We start from the raw sequence: 21,773 nt of genomic DNA on the forward strand, positions 1-21,773 counted from the left end.
TCGGGGAAGCCCCTACACCCAAAAAGTGGGCGAAGAATCTGGGCATCGTAATTGAGGACAGCCTTTCTATGGAGGAGCATGTAAAAACCATCTTGTGCACGAGCTTCGGTATGATGCGAATGCTGAGAAAAATCTTCCCTTGCATTCCTTTTTCTGCCAGTAAAGTCCTTATACAGGCGCTTCCAGTCAGTAGACTAGACTATGGAAATTCCCTACTGGTAGGGATTAGGGAAGATTTATTATCAAGGCTGCAAGTTATCCAAAACACAGCAGTGCGCCTAGCCCTCAATAAACTCACACGAACTCCGTCACTACCCCTTTTGCGACAATTGCATTGGCTCCCTATTAGAAAAAGATCAGCATTTAAACTCCTAAATCAAGTGTTTAAATCACTTCAGGAGATGGGTCCGGCCTATCTAATGAAAAAATTAGAACCTTACGTTCCTGTGCGCCAACTGAGATCGAGCAGTCGAAATCTGCTCTGCACTCGGAGAATCAGGAAAGTCAAAATGGCCTGGCGTGCTTTTTCTCATTTAGCCCCCACCTACTGTAACAGACTGCTAGAGGATATTCGAGCCTGTTCCAATCTGGCACAATTTAAGAAACTGCTTAAAACTTGGCTGTTTTAATGAGCACTCCTTACCATGTTGTCTGCTACCCAAGCGCCGAGAGATCCCCCTGGGGATGATTCACTGCGCCTTACAAATAATAATAATAATAGGCTGCCGGACAAAGCATGTGGTATCGATTTTTTGTCTGCTCTGTCTTTTGTCATCGTGCAGTTGTGAGGAGTTTGTAGTTGCAGGAGTTCATTCTGGCGCACCAGAAGCTTGCTTCATCTGTTTCTCTTATGAAGCCTGCAAGTCTCCTGATTCGTAAAGATGGCCAGGCTTTTATTTGTCATGGTGGTCAAAAAATAAAAGAACTGCTAGACAAGTGTCAACCGGGGCTTGGGAGATGACCCTCTTTTCTTTTTGAATCAGGTGTATGCTTGGTCAGAGGGGTGCCTTGTTTGTTATTTCTCCTGTTAATGCACTTGGGCTCAATTTGGGCTGGGACTAATCACCTGCAGGCTTCAGGATTGGATATGTTTGCTTATTGGTTGAAAGGTTGGGGATTTTCTTTTTTTTTTCAAAGTGGGTGTGTTGGTTGGGTTGATGATTAGGGTCTCCTTATTTTTGGGTAGGCTCTATCTCAGGGAGGTGCTCGCGCTGTCTTGTTTTCGGTCTTAGACTTAAACTCTCTGGGTGGGGGGGATCGGCATGGTACAGAGTCAGCGGTGGGCCAGTTCTGAACCACAACCCAGGCATGGGGTTGGGATCTAGGGGAATATGTCTTGGAATGGAGGGGGTGGGCAGACTCGCCTGCAATGGAGTGGGCAGATGATATTTGTGGTCATTCTTCACAGCATTTGGGGTATTTATTTTGACAATTTTACTTGGAGCAAGTCGCTTATACTGCAAGTAATCTATTCAGCTTGATCTGGCAAAAGATTCTCGAAGATGGCACATCTTATTGTGTTGCGGGAGGAGACGCCTGTGGATAATCTGGGGTAATGGCAACAGCTAGTAAGAGCGGAGGTCCTTGCCAGCAGCTGCATATTTTATCGTGGAACATTAATGCGGTCAAGTCGTTACAAAAGCGGAAACTTCCACAGAAGGAACTGAACAATCTTAGGCCACAAATCTTGTGTCTCCAAGAGACTCATCTATCTCAGACTGAGTGCCCAGTAGTAAAAGAACTCTAATATAAGACGTTATCCCTTTCTTGTTATACCTCTTTCCAGAGAAGGGTTGCGCTTCTGGAACAGGATAGTCGGTAGGTGATTCTGCATCAAATAACAGATCCGGGGGGCCCTGGTTGGTGGTGACTATTCAGAAGTACAAGGATCACTTTACTATTTATGTTGTTTACAGGCCCAACACAGATGACCAGACAGTTTTTGATTTTCTTGTATTGGAGTTGCATCTCTGGGCCCTCCTTCTATTGTGTGTGGCAACTTTAACGTTACAATATGCCCAAAGAATGATTCAGCATCCCAGCTTGTGCACTCAGGTCAGCTTTTTGATGACCTGGCCCACCGGGGCAAGTACTGACTACAGCCAATATCCTCATATGCTTTGGTCCATCTTTGGCGTGTTAAGCATCCTAGGGATCTGGGAGTCACGTTTTCTTCTGCTCCTCATAAGGCCATGTCACGACTGGAAATGTGTTTGGTCAGCAATACGCTGGTTTCCTTTCTAGGATCACACGCAATCTAAGGGTCCTTTCAGACCATAACACCTTGTCATTGTTTATACAACCTGGTGTGTCTACTCGGGTATCTGGCCCCCAGAGTTGGACATCTGAACGTAGGTTACTCTCAGAAGATGGCTTAGCTCATTGAATGTGCATGTACGGGGGTTTCTTGAATTTAACCTCGGGACAGTATCACTTCTTGTGCTCTGGGATTCTCTTAAAGCGTTTTGCAAAGGTAAAAGTCTTCAGTTTGCTTCTTATCAATGAAGGACTGCATTGGTGGAGGAAACTAGCATCCAGCGGTCTCTGGGGTCCGGTGAATCCGATCTAGAATACTCTGCTAGGTTGAGGTACAGGCCTCAGGCTGAGTGGCGACTGGAACAGTCTACTGTCCTCAGAGTTTCCCTTAGGAAAATAATCTGGGAGAGGGCGGTAAAAAGCAGTAGGGCCATACAAATAACATACTTTGAGAATAGTGAGGAAATTAGACAGATTTTATCATTTCGGGTAAAAGATAGATCTAGTGCAAATATCATTCAGCAAATCAGGGATGAGAATGGCGTTCTAGTTGCTGATCCTGCTTTAGCGTGGGAGGTCTTTCACCGGTTTTACCAGGACCCCTATAGGGAGAATGGTCTCTCTTCTGACAAGGATATCTCTCGATTTACTCAGTGGTATTTGGACTGTCGGGCGACCCCTCCCCAGCGGTCTAAACTAGAGGCACCTATCATTTTGTTGAGGTCAAAGAGGCCATAAACTCCCTGGCTAGCGGAAAGGCTTTGGATTCCGACCAGATACCATCTGAATTTTACATCACAATCTCACAGATTCTGTCCCCAGTGTTAATGGATCTTTTTAGTTTGTTTGATTTTTCGAATAACGTCCCTGAGTCTTGGAGAGAGACAAATATTGTCTTACCAAACAAAGGGGAAGGATCACACCTCTTGCAGGTCATACCAGCACATTTCTTTAATTCCTGCTCATTCTAAAATCTGTAAGCACATTCTTACCAATCGACTGTCAGCAATTATATCGAAATTGGTTGACCTAAAACAACATGGTTTTATCTCGGGCCGTGATAGAACGTCACATGTAAAAATGGCAGTAACGCCTTTGGAGGTGGCCTCAGCGGCAGGGAGCCATTGTTTCCAGGGTTAGGCGTTGTTACTTGGGCCTTAAGGCAAGGGTACGCAGCGCAGGACTTTTATCAGACCCTATTGCTATTATTCGCAGTAACCGGCAGAGGTGCACTCTCTCCCCGCAGTTGATCACTCTAAATTTGAATTATTCATTCAATCTCTGAAACGGAATGATGGGATACAACCTTTGAGGTTATACCAAAATGAAGTAAAGTTTCTCTCATACGTGGATGCGGTTTTTATACCTGCTCGGACTTGAAGACTAAAGGCAGTGGTGGCAGCTGCTCAAACATTCGGGGAGGTTGCTGGCTACTCTGAAAAGACTCAGACTTTATCCAATGGGGCTCCGACTGCCGAGGATCGGGGCGGGTGCAGTCCTTGGTCTATTTCGGGTTATCTTAACATCCCTAATATTCTGGAGTATTACTATGGGAAGTTGTATCAGCATTCAGTGCAATTCTTTCTTAAGAGGAATCATCGGCATTTGGAGCTTATAGTTCACTGTAATCTTATAATAAAAATGACTATTCTCCCTCAGTATCTTTACTTCTTCAGGTGTATTCTAATATTCCTTCCAGAGGCCTTTTTTTTTACCAGAGTGGAGGCACTATGGCAGACGTTTATCTGGGCCTATAGCAAACCTCGATTGTAAGATTCTTTTTTTACAGCAGTCTAAGGAAGATGGAGGGTATCACTCCATTTTCTCAGGTTCTACTTGTTGCCGTAATTTTTGACACAAGTCCAGTCGGTGTTGGGGTATACGCCTTGGCCACTGGCTGGCACATTCTCAGACGTTTTTCAGATGAGTGAATCGATTGTCCACGGTTTGGGTATTGTCGACACAATGTACTTTAGGCATACTCACTTTAAGATGTTAAAAGTTTTCCCTTATGTTTGGTGTTCTTTTAGGAGATTATTTCCGGGTATCACCCAGTTTAATCAGCTTACATACTTGGGTTATAATCCTAATTTTCCTAATGGCTTTCATGATGGGTTGCGGGAGATATGGGGAAGGGTCAAACTTCTAACTTTAGGACAGTTCTTGAGGGTGATGTATTTTCTTCATTTGGTAGTTTACAGCAGCAGGTTCCCCTTACGTCTATGGTTTTCTTGAAATATTTACAGGTGCAGCACTTCATTTTCAGCCTTAAGGAAGAGGATCTGAATTGCACCGATAATTCCTGATTGGATGTTATTAGGAAAACGACCTGGAAGATAAATATAGGGTATGTCTACAATTCAATGTATATGGCTTCAAATAATGAAGCCGATGACTTGTTCCAGCAGAGGGCTAATAAGTGAAGTTCTTGGCTTACTACGGAAGCCACCGGGGCCAATCTGTAGAGTAAAAGCGATGTCACATTTAGAACATATCTCACATTAAGGTACATCACCTTAAATGTATTAATAATTGGCATTATGCCCCGTATCGTGTTTTTATTTTGAAGCAGCAGCCTGATGACCAGTGATTATGTTGTGGGAGGACGGGAGTTAATGCAGTTCATATTTTCGAATCCTGACCTGTGCTACGACTGTTAGCAGTTTATTTTTGGTAAATTCTTTGGTATGTCCAATATGCCAGTTTCTGCAGATCTGAAGCTCTTCCCCCTGTCTTTCAGGTGTATCTTTTTCTCCATCACGTTAGCTAGGCTGGTTTTAGCATGATTCAGGCTTGCCAGTGAACCACCCGATCCTTCGATCAGGTGGTGGGAATTATTAGATACGAGTAGGCTGGAGATGGTGCTAATTGACAATGACCGTTGGAGGAAAAGGCTGGGTCGGATTTTGGAACCCCTTCGGGGCTAGTTGGCCAAGATGCTGCTTCCCAGGTCTGATCCGCCTAGGCTGGAGCTTTGGCTCTTATTTTGCTTGTCCACAGTGCTCTCCTTCTCCTAGGTATTACGTTGCATGTCTATTCTCATGAAGTTATTATGTTTGTCATTTGTTAATTTGCTTATGCAGGATATGTTATGTACTCTTATCCCAGTGCTTTGGGAATTGGTCGATTCCTTGTTATTTTAAAAATGTTAAAAAGGGGGGGGGTGCCAAGATGGCCGCGCGGTAGGACGCAGATTTGTGTCCCTCCAGCGCTACCGCTCATTAGGCTTGATTTATCGCCTGTTCCCGGGCAATCCACCCACGATCTGACTCGGCAAGTCGACGGAGGGGCTCAGGGAACTTATGAGGAGAAACGCACTGTGGAATTTGTGCCACAATGTCGCTTCCGAGCCTCCGTGTGTGTGAGGCCTATGAGGACCCGACTGCGGCCTGGGAGGTGGTAAGGCCCTTACCGAGATTGCGTGCTGAGGCAGAGTGGCTGGCCCACGTCGAGAGCAGAGGACCCCGAGGCATACCAGTGGCGATTGCAGTATGCGGCTGTCAGGCGGTGGTGAGAGTGCCCGATAAGGACGAGACACCCAACGCTGTCGGAAGCGCATGCTGGGAACACCAAGGAGCGCGGCCGCCTGGAGGTGCGGCCGGTCTGGATTTGGTCTTGGGCTGCCGCGAGTTGCCTGCCTGCTCACCCTGTGTAGCGGCGCGTGATTTGGTTGACGGCCCGATGGTTTGCGCCCCCTAGCTGGCGGCCCCAGCAGAGCGAGGCGGAGGACGAGGAGCACGAGAACAAGGCCGGGCCTAGATTAGGCCTACTCGGTCCGCGGATTGGCGGACGGCGCACGCCTGGACCGCTCCCCTGACGGACACCGACCCCAGGAGCTCTGCCTGGTAGGTGGTTAAGCTCCAGTGTGACGAGGGGTGCGGTGTCAGGGCCACTGCGCTATTGATACGGCCCCTAGGGGGCTTGCTGTAACGGGGTCAGCGGGTGAGAAAAGCGGCTGCCCCAGGGTGGAGGACGAAGAGGGCGGTGAGCCGGCAAAGCAGCTGCGAGTGCTCTCGCCCACCCAGCAGCAGAGAGAGCGGGCCTGAGGTGAGGCTTTAGCGGTCCGTGAATTGGCGGACGGTGCTTCAGGTGCGGAGTGGGCTGCGGGCCGTCAACTTGGGCGAAGCGATCTGCAGATCGGCGGAAGACATCTACCTTGACAGTCCACAAACTACGGGGACATGCCGTGGCTCAGGATTAGAGCGCTAGTGAACCAGTGCTACTAACTCGGAGGGGCGGAAGGCAGTGTCCGGTTTATCAAACTGACGGTTCTTCTGCATCAAAGTGGACACTAGTCGAACCCTCCACGGGCTGGACGATAGTCTCAGCCACGATCCCCTGGACTTTACCTACTGTGACGAACTCTGGTCATGATCTTCTTGTTGCATTCTTTTCTTTTAGGTGTTGTATTGTTTGCTTTTATTTGGGGATGGGGTTCGTTAGGGTTACAGTTTGGTATCTCCACACCAGTTCTCGCACCAGGGCGGCTTGTTGAGGGGCGAGTCAGGGTCTCTGTTAGGGTTCATCTGATGGTCAGAAGACGGCTACCACCTTTCATAGCAATTTTTGAGCTGATACATGGGTAGGGATCCTAAGGTAGCCTGAATGTTAATGGGTAAATTATCCTGTAAAACGCACTGCAGTGCTCGTCTTCCTTGAAAATGCCGATAGAGACATTTGCCTACTTCAGGAGACCCATCTGCTCTCCAAACATACTATGCGAATGCGCGATAGGCGGTTCCCGCAACAATTTTGGTCCGCTGGGCTGTGCAAGAAAAACGGGGTGGCTATCTTATTGGGTGCTCGTTACCCATACAAGGTAATATCGACTGACAGAAATAACGATTGTTGGCCATAAGGGCACAATAGGGGGAGACAAACCTTACGATTGGGTCACTATATTCCCCTAATGAGAAACGGGAACCCTTCCTTCTCTCAGCCCTGGCGGAGGTTCTCACTTCCCCAGATGCTGCAATACTAGTTGGGGGTGATTTAAATCTTGTGATGGACACGGGGCTGGACAGGTCAGGGCAGAGGTCGCACCAAGCTGGGGCTTTCCCATCGGTGGGGAGGCGATGGTTGGAAGATAGTGGATTGCATGATGTGTGGCGGGTTCAGCATCCCACTGAGCGAGACTATACATATTACTCCGCCACGCATAAAACATATGCGTGCCATGACCATTTTCTGGCCTCTACTTCACTCATGGCTAGCCTGTATTGCTCTGCAATTACCCCCGCTCTCTTTCTGATCACGCCCTCATTTCCGTCCTTTTGCTCGCGCAGCGTACATGAGTATTACATCCCGGATGGCAGCTTAGAGAGAACCTGTTACACTCGGAGGATGTGGTTAAGGGCATGCGAGACACTATAGTACATTATTTCCAGGTTAACGATGTTGGGGACACTTCTCTATCAGCGGTATGGGAGGGCCTGAAGCTGGTGGTGCGAGGGGAGTTCATTGTTGTTGCGGCAACTTACAATAAAATATGCAGAAGAAAACGCGCTGAGTTTGAGAGGGAGGTAGGAGAGCTAGAGGCGATTCATAAGCGCACAGGGGCTCCGGGAGTGTGGCGATAGCTAGAGAACCGCAGGCGAATGCTGAAACACCTAGACCTGGACAGAGCGGAACATGCTCTCCTACGGCTGCGACACAAATGTTACCTTAGCAGTGATAAGTGCGGGAAGATGTTGGCCCATAGGCTGCGGGCTAAGGCGCAGGCGTCCTCAATTCAGACAGTGCGGGACCACTCTCGTGTAGAACAGTCCGCAGACGATCAGATTGTTGACACCTTCCGCAGTTTTTATCAACTTCTCTATACAGAGCAAGACCCGCCACCGCAAGACCCAAATGCATGTCTAAGAACATGTGGCATAACTCCTCTTCCCAAAACCGTGACAGAAGAACTTGGCTCTGCAATCCGCATCGAGGAAGTGATATCAGTCATCTCTAGACTGAAATTGGCCAAATCACCGGGATCGGATGCATTCCCGGCCTCCTTCTATAAAACGTTTTGTGCGGAGCTGGCTCCCTTTCTAACCCGAATGTTTAATTCATTTCTAGAAACAGGGGTAGGGACGCCCTCGATGTCTGAAGCGGCGATCTCTGTCATTTTGAAACCTGGTAGGGACTCACAGGCATGCGGTTCCTACAGACCTATTTCGCTTCTTAACCTTGATGCGAAAATCGTTGCGGGAATTTTAGCGTAGCGCCTTAACCCTCTTATGGCGGACATTGTCGACCCAGATCAATCGGGTTTCATCCCTTCCAGGCAAGGGAGAGATATTGCCAAAAAATTGTTGCACCTCATCGATAGCATACAGCGGTTGCAAAAACAGGTCTTTCTCTTATCAATAGATGCCGAAAAAGCCTTTGATCGCGCAGGTTGGGGCTATTTATTCGCAGTGTTGCGCAGATACGGGCTCGGTAATAACTTCCTTGAATGGATCAGGTGCTTATATTGTACATCGAAGGCGTTTGTACGGGTTAATGGGTGCAGGTCGGCATTTTTTTCCATCGCCTGAGGGACACGACAGAGCTAGCTCTTGTCCCCGCCTTTATTTGCGCACCATATGGAGCCTTCCGCTCAGTGGATCCGAGCTAACCATGGTGTCGTTGGTCTTAAGTTCGGGGCAGACGTCCATAAAATCAGTTTGTACGCAGACAATGTGATTCTCTCGCTTACAGAGCCTCTGACGACACTACCCGCTTTGCTCGACGAACTCGCTGCCTTCGGGGAAGTTTCAGGTTTTAAAGTCAACTTAGGAAAATCACTGATCTTGAATCTTTCAATTACCCCTGAGGACGTAGAGGCCCTGCAAAGGGATTTCACATTCCACTGGAAGCACACGGACATAACATAACTGGGGTTTAAGCTGACGCCGACCATCGCGAGGACGGTCTGGTACACCTGGTACACTCAAGAAACTACAGTCCCTTATTAATAGGCTATTATGGGAGGGGGAAAAAGCCACGTCTCTCTCTCGTGCATATGACAGGCATGAAATCGCAGGGTGGACTGGGTCTCCTGCTCATAGGCGGCTACTACCAAGCAGCGTGTCTACGATACCTAGAGGAATGGAATAGGCCTATGGCTAGTAAACACTGGATTTTACCCCGGGACAGGCGTCAACAGTGTTTCAGAGGTGGCTAGAGGAAGGCTGCAAGCAGGTTGGGTCCCTTTTTGACACGGAGGGGCTGATACCCTTTGACCAACTGCGAAAGGACTATGATCTTTTAGCAACAGACGCTTTTCCCTATAGCCAAGTTTGTCACTGGGTCACTAGGCCAGCCAATTATGCCCGCATGTCCAGACCCCATGCTTCATTTGAAAAATGGCTAGTGCGCAAGGCGGATGATCGTCATCTTATCTCCGAACTGTACTCCATGCTTATAACACGCCCTTCAGGTCATCACACAAAGGCACAGGTGCGCTGGGAATCTGAACTGGGTAGGCCCTTAACACCTAAGGAATGGGAGCATGTTCTATACAGGGCACATCATACTGCACACAACACTGCTGGGGCGGAATCCGCTTTTAAAGTAGTTACATATTGGTATTATACTCCTGCTCGGGAGCACTGCTGGGACAAGAACAAAACTGATCTCTCTTGGAGGGGGTGTGGATTAACTGGAACCTTAGCTCACCTATTATTGCATTGTCCGAAACTGGAAAGCTACTGGACAGCGGTCCTTGATGATATTGATGCTATGTTTTAGATTATACTGCCCAGTTCCCCAGAATACACACTACTAGGCCTCTCCCACCCTAACACCTTCCCGTTGAGATCTCTCAGAGGTAGGCAGATTACACTGGCGCTACTGGCGGCCCTGATGAACTGTATTTTAAAATAAACCACATGACTCCATTTTGTGTTGCCATGCTCTCGGCAACCTGATGAAGAATTGCTTTCCACATCTCTGTTGAAACTTGCCCAACCCTCCCTGCTCCTTGTGGTCGAGCCGATTCCGAGAAGCTGCCTGTGTGCATCACCCCCCAGTTGTGCCAGAGACTCAGCCACATCCTGTCCATTGTTGGTAACTCAACCTGTCACGACCAGCTGCCCTGTGACCACACCAACTGATAGAGGAAGCACGAGGCTGTGCCCTGTGACCACACCAACTGATAGAGGAAGCACGAGGCTGTGCCCCATGACCACACCAGTTGGGCAAGGAAGCACGGGGCTGTGGACATTGTGCAATCAGAGAACAGATGTCCCCTGACCACGATTGCACCACAAGTCTGACGAAGAACTTGTCAGAATGAGGAACTTATCAAAATGTGGAACTTTGTATTGTACAAATGGGAGTGGCTAGCGCTATACATATGTGTAAGATGTGGAGTAAAAGCAGCTTGGGTACACCACTTGTGGCAACTCCTAGCTGTGGAGCGCATGTCACTCAGAGTGTAGGGGAAGGGTAAAGATTTTGCGAAATTGTGGGCCCTTTTTCTGCAACTACTCACGAAAGACCTCAGAGAAGTGACATGCCCTAAATACCTACAGATTTTCAAGCTTCTGCCACTAGAGCCCCATGGCGAGATCCAAAAGTCGGCAGGATAAGCATAAACCCTGTACCGTGTGATGCCCTGGAATAAGGGTTTAGGATGTATGGTGGAGCGGTGGGACAGGGGGTGGAAGGGAATTAGGTTGTTTTCTATTTGTCATATTTTTGTTATATTCTGGATGTCTTTTAAATTGGGAGTCAACACAGATGCCTTACACAATAGCTTTTTGCGCGGTTGGCCTCCGGGTTGTGTGCCTGAAAGCTCATGTCTTGCTCTGCCGGCCTTGAGATGTAGGCAGGAAGCTGTGTGCATTTATCCTGCTTTCCGCACAATAAAAATGATTGATTCTAAAAATGTAAAAAAAAAAGAATACAAAAAAAAAGAGAAAGAAGACTCTTCACTTTTATGAAGGTGAATACCTGGGTGCAGTCAGCTATTTCAATAAGTTTTTTTAGTCTTGAATATGCTGTTGCTGCAAGGGTTATTGCATGCAGTAAAGGTCTTGGAGCCCCACAATCACCTACCATTTTCAGACTTGGTTTCAATCTTTATAGCTGAATCCTTATCCACCAACATATTCCTGACATAATTTCCTTAATTTTTTCCAGAGCCTGGACAATTAATTACGTTTAATTTGTGTCCGTCTGCTACTCGCACTGCGTTTCAGAGAACGTTTCTTCACAACATCTTTTTCGCACCGGCTTTCAGTCCATGTAACAGTATGGGTTTTTTGTTTATCTACCTTGTTTTGAATATTCCTTACCATTGACTTTCACCCACCTACCCCTGTTTCTCCCCTACCCCTCCCCTACCCCCCCCCCCCCAGCTGCTTGCCCTGTGACTGACTGCTTTCAGATTGCTTGCCCCTTGCTGCTGTCATCTTTCCGGCATACTTTTTTTTTTTCTTCAGTTTAATATAGTGCAAACTCAACCTAAAGGTATTGGAGTGCCACTTAAATAAAAAAAAATAGACATGGACAATAAATTAAAATGACTGTAATGGCTTGCTTAAGTGATTGAATGGCAGGGATTGTATATTCTGTACAAAGATGCAGGCTTTGGCAAAAGGAGAACACAAAAGATGGTGCAATTATTGCCTGTCTTCTATCTCAGTTGCTGGCTCTACCTGTGCGTCAACAGTAAGCTGAGCACTGATGCCTTCTCCCACTGCAAGACTTATACTGGGCTTTGCCAATGCTTGTTTTTTCAAATATACCATCACATTCCCTCTGGCTGTACCATCTCGTCCCACTCCTGCCTTGTTGCATGTTTATTCCCTCCACTGCCTAATACATCTATGCCGCCTGCTTGTTATTTTTTAGTGAAAGTAAAGATTGGGCCACACTGCTGCTGGTCGTGTGGGGCCACTGTTATTTCACAGGATGCCAATGCACCATCCATAGTAAACGAGGACACGCCGACTTGTAGCGCATTAAAAAGTACACAAAAGCAGAGCCAATAGGCCTCACCTGGAGTTTTTTTTTTTTTTTACTTTCAGGCATGTTGTACAGCAGCTGCACAACATGGCTGAAACTGAGAAAAAGTGCTGTTATACTGAGTGCTGCGGCATCGTATCGCTTTTATATAACTAACTTTCAGACATGTTGCAATCACTGTACAATATAGCTAAAATCAAATTGACACAGCCAATAAGTCTCATAGTTAAGACCTACTCGCTTTGCCAATGTTTGTTCTAAGAAAGTGCAATTCAAGAACGGTCAAGAGTTGGTTGGATCCGATAAGATTAATTAATGAACGGTCTGATGAACAAGGTTTTAAATATGTTTCATGCCACAAAGGCAACAGATAGTCAGTAAGATGTCCTTGAAGGTTCATGCTGGTCAGGGGTCTGACATATTGCCTGATGGCTTGTTTACCTATACCAGTTACTTTAATTTGGCCTCAAGCGGGAATGGAAAGAGGTCAAAGACTATTGCCAGCCCTGTTCAGTTTGTTTTGATCATTATGTTCCTCGTATACAAACTGACGGGGTGCACCAATGCGAAACTGGCCTGGGTAGCTTGCATTCTACTTCAGAGAAGACCTGGCAGTCGAGGTAGGAGTCTTCTACTGGAGCAGTACCAAAGCTGATTTACATATTACTGGTCCTGGTCTAGAGCCATATAGTGGTCAATAAAACAATGGGATAGAATGAGGTCTGAGCACCTGGCAGTGGCTGAGACTTCTCTCAGAATTCCACCCATCACTTCTGTGCTTCAGAGTGAAGTTCTAGGTGTAATAGGTTTGCCCAGTTGTCACTGTGCCACGGGAGTCAAGCTGCACTTCCCTAAAGATGCCCAACAAGCCCACAAGCCCATTAGCAGTTTGGGTTATTTGTTTTTCTGTCTACAGGGAACCTGGCTTGTCAGGTTAGTCCGTATTCTAAGTGGCCCAATGAACAAAAACAATGCACTGCAAAGCCGCCTAAGCGATTGCCAACGGATAACATTATTTAAAGCACTTCAAACATCCCTTGCGTTCCAGTGTTGGTCAGCTTGCTCCTGTGGTAGATTTGCAGTTTATTTTAGAGGTAAGTTCATTTGCAATGTCATCACAAAAGACTTGCAATTGTGGGATTGTTTGGGTGGTGAACTGGAGGTTGTAGACTCCTGAGAGGATTCTATGTAGTTCCTTACATAGGCCTTTTGCATTGAGATCTGTACAGAGTAATGATGCACGATTTGTAAAACTTGTTGTGGCAATTTAGGCACATTTTAATCCGTTTTCTTCTTTCATTTTACCCATTTGCACTGTATACCATCTAGTTTTGTTTTAGCTTCTTTATATTTATCTGAAGTGCCTTCTTTCTGAGGATAAAGTCTGTGGATGTCTTCTGGGGTATTAGACTATTGAAACCTTTGATGAGCCTGTTGCAGAACTGTTCCACTTCTGGTATTTATTTGTTTGGAGAGGTATAATTGGGAGCTAAGTGAGCACAGAATGTTTCTTTCCACTATCTATAAGTAGTTCCATTGATCAATGTCCCTGTGGTAGTTGCTCTGGTCAATAGATTCACAATGCTGATAACGAGCTGATAGTTGTTCTAGATTTCTGCTAATGCGACAAGTCTATTTTCATCCAATAAGTGTCCAAAAGCCGGCTCAGGCACCTATTGGGAGAAGTTGCGGTCTGATGATAGTCTCTTAAGGCCTCTTCTGCCAATGTGACTTTTATCTTTGCCATCAAATTCCACTGCCATCCCATGCCGGCAAACACTGCTACCATGGCATTCTAAGGCTGTCTCTTACAGCCTTGGTGGTGCAGAAGCAGGGTCTACAAAGAGCTCATGATACCGCCCTTTACCTAACTCATGTCAACTCCTCCGCTCTTCTTGGCACTCTTTTTGGTCTTGCTGCCCTGTTTCCATCAGCAACAGCCTTTTAGACATCTAGCCTGTGTATGAGGTGGTGTGGAAGCGCTATTTTTGACTCACAATTATTTCCTTTATTCTGTCATTTTGGATTTCCAGACTAGGAAAAGCTACATTTCCAGTTGGCTTTATCATAATATATCTTATATTTAACCAACGTGGTGGAGGCTTACTTTCTATCTAACTATACTTTACTTTCCAAATGAATCACTAATCTAGTTATAAAAGGCGATGAACCTGGCATTAGTGCATAATACGTGCCCTAGAAGTGACCCCCGCGCTGGTTCACGCAGACCAGAATAGAATAGAATAGAATAAAATTTATATAGCGCAAAAAAAGTCGAGTTGGATTAGTGACACTAAACCCAAAAAGGGTATCAAGGCGCTGGAACCTGAGAAATGACAAGAGCAGAAATAATCATAGCCAGTTCATAGAGTTAGAGGAGATTAACAGAGCCAAATTCCCTAGGAACTAACACGAAGAGGGAAACAACCACGTTTTCAACAATTTGCGAAAGATGGACAGTGAAGGTTGGGTGGCCATTTCAGGCGGGAGCGAGTTCCAGAGCCTAGGAACAAGCCAAGAAAAGGCTCTACCGCCCCACCTCGCTTTGCTAATTCTCGGCACCTGCAGCATATTCCTTGAGGTAGATCGAAGAGATCGGTTTGGGGTATAGGTCTTCAACAGGCCCTTAACCCCTTCTGGACCTGATCCAAAAAAAACACCGTGAGCAAGACACAGAACTTTAAATGAAATTCTTGCCTGGACCGGCAACCAATGCAGTTCTTTTCTTGCTGCCGTCGCTGATGAACGTCTCGGGAGATTCAAGACTAATCGCGCGGCAGCATTTTGGATAACCTGGAGTTTATATATCTCCTTCTGGTTAATCCCACAGTAGAGGGTGTTACAATAATCAATCCTGGATAGCACCAGGGCGACCATCGATTGTTTGCGCGCCTCGGGAGATAAGAACGGGGCTATCTTCCTCAGAGTACGGATAATAGAGCAGCAGGTGCTAACCGTTCTATTTACCTGTCGGTCAAAAGATATAGTGGAATCAATAATGACGCCCAAATTCTTTACGAATTTTGCCGACAGAGGGCATTCGCCCAGAGCTGTGGGCCACCATTCCTCGTTCCACAGATCCTGGTTCTTACCTATTACCAACACCTCCGTTTTCTCACCATTAAGCTTAAGATAGTTTCTTACCATCCAGGAAGCGACCCTCTCCATACAGGCCTTGAATTTTGCTGCACCGTCTTTCCCTGACTGATTTGCCGAGACAATAATCTGTGTGTAATCAGCGTACGATAACACCTGATAGCCAAAGTCCCTTATAATTTTGGCTAAGGGGGTCACATAGACGTTGAACAACACTGGACTTAGCGCTGAGCCCTGTGGAACTCCACATTGTACTGCCATAGTGGGGGACATAAACTCACCCAGCTTCACTTTTTGTTTTCTCGAGTGCAAAAAGGAGGAGAGGAGTTTCAGAGCACTGCCTCCTACTCCTATCCCCCTTAACCTCTCCACTAGGATAGAGGGGGACAGGGTATCAAAAGCTGCTGTTAAATCAAGCATAACCAACAGCGTGGTTTGGCCCTTATCCACCTCAGTTCTGATGCTATTTACTACCACCGTAAGGGCGGTTTCCGTACTAAGAGATGCACGGAAACCGTGCTGAGATGGATCCAGGCAGTTTTCCTTTTCCAGAAACGCTGTCAAATGTCGATTTAAGTGCACTTCCAGCATCCAGACCAGACTGACTTCATGCCAGCTCGCAGCCATCCCTTAATCTGCTGCGCTTCTTTAGAGTGGCAGCAGACGCTACACAACAGTGGCTGAGGGCCGGGTGTCTCATATTGGATCTGGAGAAGGCATTCAACTCCGTAGAATGGGACTACCTATTCACGGCACTGGAGAAATACGACTTAGGGGCAGGGTTTCTCCAATTGGCGTGATTGCTTTACACTGACCCCACGGTCAGAGTTAAAATGGGCCCTTACATCTCCGAGCCGTCCCGGTGCGAAGGGGAAAGAGACAGGAGTACCCATTATTCTCCCTCCTCTTCGCACTCGCAATAGAGCCATTGGCCATGGCGATATGTACCCAAACGGGAGCCGGAATACCGCTGGGGGACACCACGCACCAGGTATCGCTATATGTGGATGACCTGCTCATATACATTAGGGATATAGAGAGGGTCCCTGTAAAAAAAAAGGCTCTATATATACTGGACCAGAGTGATGTACAGTGTGCATAGAGTCCCCAGTCTCCAGAGGTATGGCAGAGATTAAAGTTAGATATAACCTTACTCTCTAAAGTGGTAGTTTGGTCGAGCAGTAAGGCAGTATCAGAGGACAGCGTAAAGCATTTGTTGTACACACACAGTCAGCAAATGGTCTCACACACTCAAGAACTGAACTCTAGGCCAATTGTTTTATATCAAAAGATATAGTTGTTTTATTTTAGAACCATCAAGTTATCAAAATATACTTTTCTCAATATGAGTGACTTTAGGTAATTACTTTGCAAATAGGCAATAGACTTTATAAGTACAATAGCTACAATGGTTGCAATAGGCAACGCAATTTCAAACCCAATATAACATTGAGCTCAATGGGTTTTTCCTAAGTAAATGCAATTGATTACTTTTTGGATTACTTTTCTAACCACAGGACTGGATCCTGGATTCAGTCGCGGGACCTAAGCTGTAAACAGTTACAGTTAAGTAAAAGCGTTTGGTTACAGTAGTGATTTTTTACAAATATAATTGTATTTTCAAAGTTGACACTTAGAAACTTTTCAGTGAAAACCAAGCAATGTTATCCTACGGAAGGAGGTTACTGGCAAGTACAGTTAGAATTACTTTTGCGGTTCAGTGCTGGGCTAAAAGGTGCAGCACTGGCTTCTCTGGCTTCTCTCCTGCTCCCAGGTGAGTAAATCGGAATTAGTTATTCGAGTGATTTTCAATGAATACTTTAAAGTTTCAGAACTCCACACTTAGAAGAATTTCCAATTGAAACCAGTCAATGTTAACCTATGGAAGGAAAATGAGTTATCGGCTTTTAGGTAAGTACTCAACTGGTGGAGTTAAGGTTCTGGGCATACACTCAGGGGTCTTCCAGGGTCGGAAAGGTACAGTTGTTGCAACCCCAGCGGCACAGGGGCAGCCGGGTGCAGAGAGAGTAGACCCAATGCAATCCTATGGAGGGTAGGAGGCCTTGGGTTGGAGGCTGCTTGCTAGCAGGCCATGCGGCTGTGGGAGCTGAGCTCCTGGTCACTTACTCAGGACAAGTGGGGAAGTAAAGTAGTGTAGTAGTTTCACTTCCAGCGGCACTCGGGCGGCTGGGTGCAGGGTGCTTTTGAATATTTTGCTTAACCTCCTACTATGTCTGCCAACTCCTCCAAAGTCTGAAGGAATGTGATTGAGACGATTGCCATGTATTGCATATAATTAATGCATCCAAATCAAGGGGAGCAGAGAGGAATTCTCCACAGAGACTGGCTGCAAACCTTGAATATAGATGCCATGTGAATTTCTCCAACTGCCAGTCTTGTTCTACTCTACAGTTAAAATACCAACTATAATTTCATTACTACACCCAAACACTCAGAATGTAGGAACTCTTGTCTGTGTAATTAATCAGAGAGCAATATGTGTAAAAACTTGCTCAAACAATTATTACGTACAGACCGGTGTAGGAAGGTGGATATCGGACTATGGTTACCCCCAAACTTTTTGCCTGGTGTTTAGCTGGTTTTTGACATAGTTGGCCTGGGACCCTGCTATTCAGGGCCCCAGGCTAATTGCTCTCTCCTTAAAATGGACTCCATGTACCTTAGGTACATACCCAATTGGAATTGGCTCACCTTATTGGCCCCTGTAACAGTGTACTCAGGTACCCAGGGCATAGGTGCTTCCAAGGCCTACCAGGGGCTGCAGCATGTATTGTGCCACCCCTGGCCTGGCCTCCATATTTGACACAACTGGCTGATCACTCAGCTGGGGTAAGTCGGTGTAACCACCCCTTACTTAGGTGTAGTATGCCTATACCTAACCTAAAATGGACACATATGTTCCTATCAGTCACTCCTATGGAAGGCCTCATCAATCCTGGAGGCAGAGTGCTTGGAAATATGTGAGATGGTGCTCTGGCATGAGCTGAGCCTGTCTGCAGCTTTCGGAACCATGTCCTTTAGCTGTTTCATGATATTGCCATACCATATACTCTTAAGTGCATTATGAACCTCGCGGTTAAATGCTATCTTAGGTTTGGCTTTATCAAAACATGTCGAGTAAGGTGTCATACGAATTGGAATACTACCCCCTCGCCAGTTCTGGCGACGGGGGTAGCATTCCACCCTTCTAGAGGGACACGACATGTACCTAGCCTGAACCCCGGTTAAAGTTAAACAGAGCCTTAGCATCTCAAAATGGATGCTGCCACCACAGACACAAGTCTGACCTCCTGCTGCTGGGAGTCCTTCCAGCGAGGGCAGCTTGGACAAAGGGTTTCCTGCCTGGGGAGGTGCTAGCACCACTCCAGACAGGATTTTGTGTATTGGGTAGGACAGGGCTGAAAAGAAACAGACATGCCTGGGGCACACAAGGTGTCCCTGTGCATAGGCCAGTTCAAACCGGTGCTGGGGCTTTCCAGCCCCAGTCCTGGCGCGAAACTGGACAAAGGAAAGGGGGTGTAACCACCCCCCTTCCTGGTTCCACCCAGAGGAGGGACCTAGTAGGTGATCCGGCCCCCCAGATTCGAATAAGAGTGGGAGCTGTGTCCTGAGACTTCAGATCATCCTGAATCAACTTGAAATAAAGAAGAAGACTAGACTTCGACATTCTGCTGCACAGAAGACGGAAGAGAATCTCCCTTGTGGCCAAGGAGTGACCACCCTGTGAACACAGGCACCAACCAGCAACTCGACGTCTGCTTTGCCGCCGCCTCCCGCCGGAACCCGAGCCCAGAGCCTGACAAGACCCAGACTCCCAGACTTCTCACAGCCCGATCCACAGTCCCTGCAAAGTAGGGACCCGTGGAGGCACCGAGAGACGTGGGACCGGACCTCTTGGAAGACCCCCGAGACGCTGACTGCGCAGCATCAGAGGCACCCTCGACGCTGTGCTTTGGGGTTTGAGAAGCCCTAACCTCGAGCAGCCCTTGCACCAAAGATCAGCCCCCCAGCATCTCCACGATCTGCGTGGGGCCCTTTTGCACCGTGCCACTCGACGCGCCATCCCGGCCACTTGCCACGTGGCTAGCGGCCATCTTGGCGACGAAACCTACAACTTTCACTGCAGGTCTGGTTGCTCCAGACTTGCCCTTGCTCCTGTGAAAAGGAGCACCCACTCTGACCTTGCTGGTCCGAGTGACAAGCCTTTCTTGATTCCTGCGTGGCTTGCATTAGCCAAGGCCTGTTTGCTTCTATCAAGTCGCCGACACCGCCAACAGCGAAAAGCCTGCGTGGGACAGCTCGTGATCGACTCCTGGACGTCTTCGACCCCTCGTGTCCACGTGGCTGCAGAGAGAAGCTACACCTCGACGCCTGTTTGCACCCGACATCGCCTGGTTCCACTCTGGTTCCACGGTAGTCACTGGCTAGTGACTTTGAACATTGTCCCCTCTGCTTTCAGGTCTTCACCTCTTCCGATCCACCCTTGGATCCACCGGAACTCTTCACATCGAGCCGCCTGCAGCATCTTCAGCTCCAAGCACCATCGACCTGCGTGACGAAACCCGACACTACTTCGACCCTATGCACCCGCTTCCTGTGGGTGAGGTAACTCAGCTCCGCCGGTGTTCCCACACTGGTACACACCTCTAGTGTCTGTGTCTCAAGTTTCAGCTTTCTAGGTCACCCGGAAGGTTCCTTTCTAACTAACTTTGTACTTTTTACGCACCATTGACATTGCATTGGTAAAGCGTGCACTTTCCGCACTGCTCCCGAGTCCCGCGGGCCTTTCCCGACTTCTTCACTGCTAGTCCCGAACAGCTCCAGCGATTCCCCAGGCCCTAGGCCTCTTCACTTTCTCCATAGTGGTTCTTATACCACTATTTTAGTATATGGTTTAGGTGGCCCCTAGGGCTCATCCATATTGTGCAACTTTTGTGTATTTAAACTGTGTTTTGTTTTAACGTATTTGCTTCTGTGCTCATAAAGAGTATCAGGGATATTTGTAGTAATAAATCTATATATATTTTCAATATATATCTGTGTGGTGTCCTTTCATTTGGTATTCAAGGGATTGTATATGGTAAAACAGCTTGCTTCACATGCCTGTACAGAGTTTAGCCTAAGACTGCTTAGTCCATGCTACCCCTAGGATAGCTTGTCTATAAGGTTGACTTTACAACCTGCACCATAAGGGTTGCTTGGCATGATACAAGGTGATCACTAGAACTAGTGAGCATCATATATCAGGCCAACTTCTCACAACTGGTAAGTTACAGATAACAAAACAAGTGTATTTCAAACAATATGCTTTAAGACTGAAAAAAAGAGTAACATTTTACAGTTGCTTCCTCACCTGCATTGGGGTCACCCAGGGTCGTAATGCTACTGTTACCAACGTGAAGCCCATTCTCGCACACTAACCTTGCCTTTAAAATAAAATTAAAAACACATTAAATCGGTCATTTGTTTACAATAAATGTGCAGCTACAGAATATTTGAATACAGGCAATAGAATTATAAAACAGACACACAATGATATTGAAGGCTAGGACAAAGACTATATATAGGTTAACAGTTAACATTGTCTTAGATGCACAGAAAAAAATAAGGTTTGAGAGACCAGAGACAAAGAGCTACAGATTTCTCTCATTGTTTAACATGCTTAAGACAGAATAACAATTTTACTTGAATCTTACAACTTCATATATGCGGCGAATCTCACGCCCTTAATGACGGGACACAAAACCCGTAAAACACAATGCAGTGTATACTAGGTGTAGTGGCACATTTTAGAAACGTTCTCCAAGACACATTATTTTGCCACACACAATACTAGTATTTCTGCATATAGACTTGGGTTCGATTTTAAGAACGGATCATAAATAAGACATATGTATGTGCAATTGGAAGCAGGGTTACCAGAAAGTTTGCACACATCCATCAACAGATTTGTGAGTGTACACATTCATAGTCTGACTTAACCTGAAAATACATATTTTTCTATCTTCGGTAACAGCATCATGGTTGGAATGAGGTGATGATAATGCATCAAACCCTTTTTTCTTCATGCAATTTACCATGGAAACTTTAGACAATGCTACAGCCAAACAACTGAACAGAATTACACCAAATATGGCAGAAAGCTAGATCTTGATCAAGAAAGTGTGTTTTGAGATTTGGTGTGAATCTGGTGCTCAGTAGTCTTTGAGAATAAGGTAAAAAATATACAGATATCTAGCAACACTGTACCTTCGCTGTACTTCCGCAGAGAACCTAAGTATTGCGCCAAGCACTGCTTAGTACGATAAATGATACATCACTCTTGACATGTTCTATGACATCACTGAAAACATCAATGAGACATTTTAAATGACATCGTTAATGACAAAACTGCGTACTACCAGGGTGTGACTTATAGTTAATTTAGTTAATTATATCTGGCGAAATTCACAGTATTT

The 21,773-nt window shown here is 46.5% G+C and overlaps 1 protein-coding gene across 4 annotated transcripts in view; it reads right to left on the bottom strand.

Moving 5' to 3' along the window:
* TASOR2 (transcription activation suppressor family member 2) overlaps positions 1-21,773 on the bottom strand; it is a 1,020,110-nt gene that overhangs the window by 873,427 nt on the left and 124,910 nt on the right. For all 4 annotated transcript variants that reach the window (XM_078677333.1, XM_078677324.1, XM_078677320.1 and 1 more), the window contains exon 4: positions 20,669-20,741. In XM_078677333.1, the coding sequence (XP_078533459.1) occupies positions 20,669-20,741 (73 nt within the window). The remainder of the gene's footprint in view (positions 1-20,668; positions 20,742-21,773) is intronic.

The sequence above is a fragment of the Lissotriton helveticus genome, chromosome 1_1 (genome assembly GCF_964261635.1).
Source record: "Lissotriton helveticus chromosome 1_1, aLisHel1.1, whole genome shotgun sequence".
NCBI lineage: Eukaryota > Metazoa > Chordata > Amphibia > Caudata > Salamandridae > Lissotriton > Lissotriton helveticus.